Genomic DNA, 9,537 nt, shown 5'->3' with positions numbered 1-9,537 from the left:
CGTCTGTTTGGCGTCATCCAAGTGTCTCCTTCGGCTAAAGCATATATCTGCGTATGCTTTCCTTCCTCGGTTGCGTCCGCGTATGTGCTGATGCGGGGCGTCTTCATTGTATCTTGAGTCAAAGAACGACGACTCCTTAGTCTCCCTCTCGCTGTACAAAGATGGAGGGCGTCCACCCTGTTATCTTCCACGAACTTTCGCGGAGCTTTGAGCGTCTCTTGGATTACTGTCCTCTGTCTGCCCCCCTTGCCTGAGCTGGCCAGCTTGGCAAGCAGGTCAGCTCTGGCATTCTGCTCTCTCGGGACATGTACTAGCTCAAGGGCGCTAAATGCTCCCTTCAACAGCTGGACATACCTTAAATACGCCGCTATTTGTGGGTCCTTAGCTTGAAATTCTCTTGAGACTTGCCCTGTGATCAGCTGTGAATCACTCTTCACCAAGAGGTTCCGCGCACCCATCACCAAGAGGTTCCGCACACCCATTCTCGTTGACATTTCCCTTCAGTACCGAATGCTTTCAGTACGTGAGATCGTTCCATCTGTGAATGTCGTCCTCAATTCCAAGTAGCCACGTACTTCCACCTGGTTGTCAGCAAACCATATAAGCACCCGGTGTAGGGCCTCAAAAGGTCGGGAGACAACCGTAGCTTGTTGAATGTCGACCAGAACATAACATCTGCAGAACTTCCCTGGTCGACTAGAACCCTGTGCACCTTTCTCCCGGCCGTGACAACCGAAATGACCACGGGGTCATTGTCGTGTGGCACAACATCTTGTAGGTCCGTCCTCGTGAACACGAGGTCTGACTCCCACGGGTCACCTGAGTTTCTTTCTTCAATTGAATTTACTCCCCTCGCATATTTCCTCCGTTGGGAAGCAGTGGGTCCTCCTCTAGAAAAACTACCAGCAATGGTGTGAACTTCGCCAAGGACGGGCATCTCATGCGCTTGTTCTTCCACTGGTGCTGGCAGGGCCGCGGTCGTGGCAGGGTCAGAGATATAATCCTTCAAGGACCCGCTTCTTACCAACTCGTCTAGCTGGTACCCCAGCGATAGGCAGTTATTGATAGGGTGGTCGAAAGCTTCGTGGAACTCACACCAAGAGTCCTTGCGAGGCCCTAGCACCTTGTCAGTCTTCGCTGGTCGCCTCAATCTTTCAGCTATATTAGGCACGGCGATCAGGTCTTTCAACTCCACCACGAAGTCGTACCTCGCGGGTCTGGCCCTTTCTTTCGCCAGACGATTTCCTCCCGCTTGTCCCCTGGGTTGGGGTTTTCTCGCCTCGTAGGGGCGTTTCCCTTCCTGATTCTTTCTTCCCGTCGTGGTCTTGTTGACCCTGACGGGTTGGGCCCGTGTCTGCGCTCTCGGGCATGTGGGTACGACGCTCGTGCGCTTCTCGCACACCTCTCCCTCAGAGGCGATATGCTCTACCGCGCGACGCCTTATTTCGGCGAAAGTCCTGGGGCGATTGCGAATGATTGATTCGCAAAAAGGGCCAGGACATACGCCCTTCCTGAACGCGTATACGATCATAGGTTCTTCGGTAGTGCCAACCTTCACTACTTGAGCCCCAAAACGATTGATGTACTCCTTCAAGGTCTCACCTTGATACTGTTTTACATCAAACAGGTCATACGAAATGGGCGACGGGGCCCTGTTCGCTAAGTACTGCTCCCTGAATAACTGTGACAGCTGCGGGAAAGAAGTGATATGGCCATTGGGGAGGCTAACGAACCAGTCCATGGCCATTCCTGTCAAGGTTCTCATGAAGAGCTTGCATCTTACGGCGTCGCAGCCGCCTACCAGCATCATCTGCGTGTGGAACGCAGTGAGAAGCGCTTCAGGATCCTCCATCCCTGTGAAGATCACCTTGGGCCCTGCGAACGTGTTGGGAACCAACGCTTCCAGAATCTCCTGTGAGAATGGCGTGGAAAAATCCCTTGGGGGCGTGAGACGCTCGGTCTCATCTGGGTCGCGTTGCCCTTGGTTGCTGCGCAACCCGCGGCGCAATTCCTCGTTGGTGCGATGGAGTTCTTCATTTCTCGCCTGAGAGGCCGCAAGATCCGCTTGCATGCGTTCCTGCTCTGCCATTTCCTCCTGCAGCCCCTATACCATGTCCATCACCTGTTGCATGGTCATTTCCTCACCCGTAGCTCGCACTGAACCTTGTCTCGTGGCCCTCATGCTTCAACGCAGAACGTCGAATAGGGCCAAGTGAAGGACTGAATAGAACTGTCGAACTAAACTTGTGATGGGATTGATGTTTTAAATCGGCCCCACGGTGGGTGCCAAATGTTCTTACCGGTTGACCTGGGTACGTCTTTGTGTGCGACCTTGCCCGTCAGCTAGGGACACCTTCCTTCTGGCAATCGGTGAGCACCTGCAAAGAAGTGGACAAATGGGCGCCCTAGTGGCCGTTTACACTCCGACGCTCAAGTCAACTAACAAGAAACACCAAAACTCTACACCTCCGTATCGGAGCACCGTGGATGGCACTCTAAAGGTGGTAAAAGGAACTGTGTATTGTGTGCTGCTTTTGGTTCTGGCAAACGATCTTTCTCTAGTCCCTTGTGCGTAGCATAAGAGCTCGAGCAAGCAACTAGAGTGTGTTTTCGGGAAAATTCGCCAGAAGTTCGATCCCCATTTCCAACGTCCCAGGTTCCCTTTAAACGTCTCTCGCATTTAAAGAGTCTTAAAAACGCATTTAAGGCTATGAAACGTTCAGCGCCTTTAAGACGTTTAAACCACTTAAAGCATTTAAAGTACCTTAAAACGCTCGAAACGTAAACTTTAATTACTTTTAAATAGTTTTAATTACCTCATACCTGACAAACCCTTTGGAAATCATTGATGTTTTTATTCTCCCTGCCGCGTGTCCTCCTGACTTGGCCGTTATTATACGTGGAGGGCCTCACAGCACTGTGACCCAACTTAGGGGTATTTCCTCGTGTGAGTCCTCATTCCTGGGAGTGCATCTGGCGCAAGGGGTGACTTTTTGGGTGCCAACTCATGCCCCCCAACCTCTAGTCACTCGCTTTGAGAGCGTATCTACCTTCCTCTCGCACCCTGCACCTAATGACCCTCTCATGAGTCGTATCTATCCCAAGGGTCTCCCTGGGGTGGCATGGGCACTTCACGAGTCAGGTTGCTCTCTACTGGCACTAGTATTATGGCCTTGAAGCCACCTTTCTCTTTTCTTTATTATCGTTTCTGCGCTAGGCGGGCCCGAAGCCTCCGTGGCGTCACTCCCTCCATGGTCTTTCCTACCCATGGGTGTCGGGGAGTAACACCGCTGGTGGCTTGCTTGGCGACACCTTATCTTGGCGACGCCCTTTCTTGGCGACGCCTTGTTTAGGCGACGCCCTTTCTTGGCGACGCCTTGTCTTGGCAACGCCTTATGTAGTCACTCTGTTGACTTCCTTTCTTTGGGGCCCTTCGTGTGGTCCCACCATATGTTGACCTTGGCCCCGACGTTGACTTTGACTTTGGTCAACGCCCGGGGACGGGACGGTACACAACTCAAAATCAAACAAGAACAAACCTAAACTCTAGATACCACATGATATGATTCCACTAGCTAGATATAGATGATTCTTTGACATTTTATGGAATCAACTTGAGTTGGAGTATGAATAGGCACTTTTAATAGAAATGGATCAATGTTCTATGTTTCAAGAACTCGCCAAAACTTGTACCAAACACCAAACTCACATGGAAGACCCATTTCTTGCCAACTGAACCGATTAAATTGAATAAGAAAGCAAATGCACCATTTAAAAAGCTTAAGAACTGAAAAGCACCGAACAAATTAAGAAGAAATGAAGAAGAAACAATTGAATCCAGCAAAAGAACATAAGAATTGAACACTACATGAATTTAAGCTCAAAACATCGAATAGAAAGATCCTAGACATATTTTTAAATTAGAATGAACTTGGAAATGAAATGAAAAGATGAAGAAGAGATGAACTTATGAGAATGAAGAGCTTGGTTGATGGTGCACTTGAAGTGTGAAGGCTCCAAGATAAGTGAGCAATGCCGCCTCTTGAGAGAACCAAGGCACTCAAGATGAGACAAGGAAGAGGAGAAAACAAGTTCTCACACACTAAATCACCAATTTGGGAGAGTTTTGCTACTATAATTCTCAAATCTCCTTTATGAAGGACCTAAGCCCTCCTTTTATAGGAGCAAGGGCTGGTCATTACATAGCTTATTCCCTAAGCTACCCAAAAAGCTACTAAGCTCACGCCCCCTACTAAGCTCACTCCCAAGCTTCTAGAATTTCCTAAAACTAAAGCCTAAAGATGCTTTTAAAAAATAGGTGTCTAATGTTTCCCTCTAAGCACCTTTTAATACACAAGAAACTATAAAAAGAGAAAACAATCTTCCACTATTTCTTAATTCCTTAAATTTGCTTCTTATAAGCCTATGAGGTGGGCTATTGACTCTTTGAGTGTTTTCTACTTGAGCCTCTACCTCCTCTTCTCCTTGCTTGTTGGCTTCTATTTCTTCTTGATCTTGATCTCCATCACCTTCCCCTCGAGAGTGGACACCAAGTACGAATAGCAAGGTTCGGGCAATTAAGTCCTCCTTTGCCTTTGAGCAAAGACGAGGCCAGTAACGCGCCTTGAGGGTAGAAACCTTGAGAGGGTGGGGCAGCTCCCGCGTAGGACGCCCCCTCTCAAACGCGAACGCCAAGGCTCAGCGAAAGGATTCCCAGTTAAAGTTCTCTACCACCTTGGGGGCAAAGATGAGGCTAGTTGGTGTATCCTCCCTAACCACAAAGCATGGGTAAGGATCAGCAAAGAAGTTTCCCATGTCTAAACAAGAGGTAAGGCAAGGCCAGTTAAAGGTTCATGCATGCCCACCTCCATCGCAAGTTGCTAACCGGTTAAGCCAGAAGGCGAGAAAGCATGCTACCTAGAGTTCAAAGTTTTAAAGTTTGTCAAGGACGTCGTATATTAAAGATGTTAGCATCGAAGCACTATTGGTAAGAGCAGCAAGTTAAAGATGCAGTTACTGGAAAACAAAGATAAATAAGGGACGTACAGAAAAGTACAAGTTATATTAAATTACAAGTTTTTCAAGGGGCACTGATCCAAGATAAGTTACACAAGCTCCTATTGGGGGCGCCTAGGCATGATCTGCCCATCCATGAGGTGGTTCGACGTCGCAAAGGGGGAGACATCCATCTCAGGATGCTTTCAAGCAACTTGAGCAAGGGCGTCCTCGAACCCCGCTGCGTATGCGTCAGCTGCATCGTCGACGAGCTCCGTATTGACTCTCCCGAAGGCTTCAGCTTGACTAGTTAGTTTTGTCTTGGCCTTCTAAAGGGCTTCAGTTTGTGCAGTGAGCTCAGCCTCCACCTTCCCCAGCTTCACCTCCCACTCCGTGGCCGGTTCTTCGAGTTTGACCATCCTCGCTTTGTTGCCCACAGCTTCCTCCTCGTGTCCCACCGCCTGGGTACGTAGTGGCACAACCCGAGCCAGCAGAGTGGTGTACTCTTGGCTCTTGTCAAAAAGCTTCTTATTGGTCTCCAGCTCAGCCTGGCAAAGGGCACTTAATTCCTGATTCAGCGCAGTCTCACGGTTGGAGAAGACCTGAGCCTGTTGGGCCAGTTGCTCTATCACCAGAGCCAGTTCTTCAGCCAAAGCCAGCTGCTCATTTGCTTTTGTCTCCTTCTTGTGGGAGAAGGCATCAGCTTGGGCAAAGAATTTGCCAAGGTTGAGGGTCAGGCTCTCCCGCACAACTTTTTCGTTGGAGCTTCCCATGGCCCCTTTCTAGTAGCCCTTGAGGATTTGTTGGAGGACCAAGGGAAGCTCAGGGGCGGGGGCAGGCTCAGGGACGCTCTCACCACCACCCTCGAGCGCGAAGAGGCTTTGGGGGGATGAGGCGTTGGGGGTGATCTCTGAGCGAGGCAGGGCGCCTAGCAGAGGAAGAGTGGGAAGTGGCCGCTACCGCCACCCTGCGCCTTTTCAAGACAAGGTCGTTCGTAGTGTCTGCATCATCATCAGACACAATCTCCACCACCCTCTTGCCTTTCTCAAGGGGGGCTGGAGTAGGAGAAGCCCTAGCGGCTGCTAGAGGCACAGTGTCAAGAGGGGCTGAGGGGCAAGAGAAGGTGTGGCTGGTGCGATGTTTGGAGCAGAAAGGGCTGGTGCATCTGCACCAATGGTCGCGTCTTCACGAAGAGCTAAGACCTCACCCAGCTTTGCTCGCTTCTATTTGTTCAGTACCATGCCTACACCCAGAACAAGGAGAGATTAGAACTTGGCAAGACAAAGTTAAGCAAGAAATCAGCACAAGCATAAGTAAGAGTAAAGCATAGTAGAGTTAAGAAAAAGGTCATAAGCAGGTTTCTATACCGATATAGCCAGCAAGTCCTAATGGGCTGTACTCATTATTCATGAGCTCAGCGGTGTTGAAGACCGCCCCAAGGCTAGCCAGCACTTGACATACCTCACGATCAGCAGAGGATAGCTCATCGAGAGTCTTAGCCTGTTTTAGGGTCAATTTCCCCACCCAGTACAAAGGGAACCCATCCAGGGAGATGCGGTCGTGCTCAGAGCAGCACACCCTGAAGAATTTCCCTTGGAAACCCCTGTAAGATTGCTGAAATAGGGTGAGGATGAGTCTTCCTGTCACCTCGCTGAAGCTTACCCAAAGGTTCTTGTACCGTCCCGTATCAGGGCGTTGACTAAGTCAACGTCAAAGTCAACGACTGGAAAGTCAAAGTCAACTCAAGGTGTCGCCCCGGTGTAGAGACGCCAAGAGGAAGCGTCGCCAAGGCAGGACAAGGCGTCGCCAAGGCAAGGCGTCGCCTGAGTAGAGGCGTCGCCCAGCCAGGGCGTCGCCAGATCAAACAGTGTAAAAGCAAGGCAACCACGGTGTGGTTCCCCGATACCCATGGGTAGGAAAGACCATGGAGGGAGCGACGCCGTGGGAAAGCCTCAGGACCCGATATCTCGGGAAAGTGATAAAGAGAAGGAAAAGGTGGCTTCAAGGCCATAGTGATAGTACCAGTAAAGGGCAGCCTGACTCGTGAAGTACCCCTGCCGCCCCAGAGACGCCTTCGGGACAGATACGACCCAAGAGGAAGGTCACGCCCAGGATAACCGGGTGCAGGGTGCGAGAGGAAGGCAGATACGCTCTCAGAGTAAGTGGCTAGATACTTGGGGGCATGAGTTGGCACCCAAAAAGCCACCCCTAGCGCAGTAGCACTCCCAAGCAGGAGGGCTCACACGTAGAGACGTCCCCAGGTGGGCAGAAACGCCCCCAGATGGGGTCATGGCGTCGTGAGGCCCTCCACGTGTACGACAGCCATGCCAGAATAGAAACACCCTCTAGTCAGGTGCCAGGTAATTAAAGATATTCAATACAGTTTCCCTTTCGAGCATTCAGGTACTATTAGGGCTCCCGAGCGTTTCAACGTCTTAAATGCGCTACGTTTCGTAATTAAGCGCTTTAATGAGTGCGTTACGTTTGAGATTAAAAGCGCTTTAAGGCGCTTTAAATGCTAGGGCAGTTTAAATAGCGCTGGGAATGTCGGAAAAAGGGTTGGAACCTTTGGCAAATTTACGAGAAACTCTCTGGTTGCTTGCCCGTGCTTTAGGATTACGTACAAGTGACTGGAGAATATTTTTGCCTGAAGGGGACAACACACACACATATACACAGTTCTTTTACCACCCTTCAGAGTGCCACACGCGGTGCTCAGATACGTGGGTGGACAGTTTTTGGTGTTTCTTGCTGGCTGACTTGAGCGTCGGAGTGCAAACGGCCGCTAGGGCGCCACTCTGCCCTCTTTTTGCAGGGAATTCACAGGCAATCAGTGGGAAGGAGTCCTTAGCTGACGGTTGAGGTCGCGCACGAAGACGTCCCGGTCAACCGGACGGAACATTTGGCGCCCACCGTGGGGCCGATATAAAACATCAGTCCCATCACACAAGTTCGTGAAAATCTACCAGGTTACGGTAGTGCTGAAGGAGGTTGGAGTGACAATGGCCCCCACCAGACGAAGGTCAGTGCGCGCAGCCCCCGCAGACCTATCCATGCAGCAGGTCCTGGAAATAATGAGGGGGTTGCAGCAGGACATGGCGGATTCGAAGATGGAGCAGGAGCGCATGCAGGCAGATCTTGACGCCTCGCATGAGCGCAACGAAGAGCTCCACCGGGTGAATGAGGAGTTGCGCCAGGGCCTGAGAAACGATAGGAGGCGGCCTGGGCATGACGAGATGGAGAATCACTCCCCACCAAGGGAGTTTTCCACTCCGTTCTCGCAGGAGATCCTAGACGCAGCAATCCTGAACACGTTCGCGGGACCCAAGGCAATTTTCACTTGGATGGAGGACCCGGAGACGCACCTCGCGGCGTTCCACACGCAGATGGTCCTGATAGGCGGCTCTGATGCCGCCAAGTGCAAGCTCTTCATGAGCACCCTGACCGGGATGGCTATGGACTGGTTCATCAGCCTTCCCGAGGGCCATATCACGTCTTTCCGCCAGTTGTCGCGTTTATTCAGAGAACAGTATTTGGCCAACAAGGCCCCGCTGCCGGTCTCCTACGACCTGTTTGACGTGAAGCAGTATCAGGGGGAGACCCTGAAGGAGTATATTAATCGCTTCGGGGCCCAGGTCGTGAAGGTTGGTACAACCGAGGAGCCTATGATCGTGTACGCATTTGTGAAAGGCGTATGCCCAGGGCCCTTTGGAGAATCTATTATCCGCAATCGCCCTAGGACTTTCGCAGAATTACGGCGCAGGGCGGTGGAGCATATCGCTTCGGAAGGGGAGGTATGTGTGAAGCGCACTAGTACCGTGCCCTCACGCCCAAGGGGACCGGCGCGAGTTCAACCCGTCAGAGTCAATGAGACCACGACGGGGAGAAAGAAGCCAGAGGCGAGACGCCCCTACGAGGCCAGAAAGCCCCAGCCTCGGGGCCCAGCAGGAGGCGAACGCCCCACCAGAGAAAGAGCAAGACCGGCGAGGTACAACTTCGTAGTCGAGTTGAAGGATTTGATCGCCGTGCCCAACATAGCCGAGAGGCTGAGGCGACCGGCGAAGACCGACAAGGTGCTAGGGCCCCGTAAAGACTCTTGGTGCGAATTTCACGAGGCTTTCGGGCACCAAATTGATAATTGCCTGTCGTTGGGCTACCAGCTAGATGAGCTGGTGAGGACTGGGTTTTTGAAAGATTATGTCGCAGAGTCCACCACGACCGCCACCCTGCCGTCGCCGGCGGATGAGCCAGCGCACGAGATGCCTGTGCTTGGCGAGGTCCACACCATTGCTGGAGGTTTTTCCGGCGGAGGACCCACCGCCTCCCAGCGGAAGAAATACGCGAGGGGGGTAAATTCAATCGAAGAGAGGCTCTCGGGGGAGCCCTGGGAGTCAGATATTGTGTTCACAAGAAGGGATCTCCGAGATGTGGTGCCCCATGACAACGATCCCGTTGTCATCTCGGTCGTCACGGCTGGGAGAAAGGTCCACCGAGTGCTTGTTGATCAAGGAAGCTCGGCAGACGTCATGTTTCTGTCGACTT

At 51.7% G+C, this 9,537-nt stretch overlaps 1 protein-coding gene across 1 annotated transcript; it reads right to left on the bottom strand.

The window, feature by feature from the left end:
• Positions 1 to 426: 426 nt before the first annotated feature.
• Positions 427 to 2,089, bottom strand: LOC137805515 (uncharacterized). Its single transcript, XM_068605457.1, has 2 exons — positions 713 to 2,089; positions 427 to 498 (listed from the first exon to the last, which is right to left on the bottom strand). Exons 1-2 carry the CDS (start codon positions 2,087 to 2,089, stop codon positions 427 to 429), a joined length of 1,449 nt encoding a protein of 482 aa, XP_068461558.1.
• Positions 2,090 to 9,537: the final 7,448 nt, after the last annotated feature.

Source organism: Phaseolus vulgaris, chromosome 11 (assembly GCF_000499845.2).
Source record: "Phaseolus vulgaris cultivar G19833 chromosome 11, P. vulgaris v2.0, whole genome shotgun sequence".
NCBI lineage: Eukaryota > Viridiplantae > Streptophyta > Magnoliopsida > Fabales > Fabaceae > Phaseolus > Phaseolus vulgaris.
The sequence above is the reverse complement of the archived record's forward strand: the minus strand, read 5'-3'. Positions and strand labels throughout refer to the sequence as shown.

What these genes read in the sequence shown, in the direction of transcription:
- LOC137805515 (XM_068605457.1), bottom strand. Translation starts at nt 2,089, where the DNA reads ATGGCAGAGCAGGAACGCATGCAAGCGGATCTTGCGGCCTCTCAGGCG. An exon ending in TTGTCACGGCCGGGAGAAAG is followed by an intron (nt 499 to 712) that starts GTGCACAGGGTT and finishes TCGGTACTGAAG; the next exon opens with GGAAATGTCAACGAGAATGG.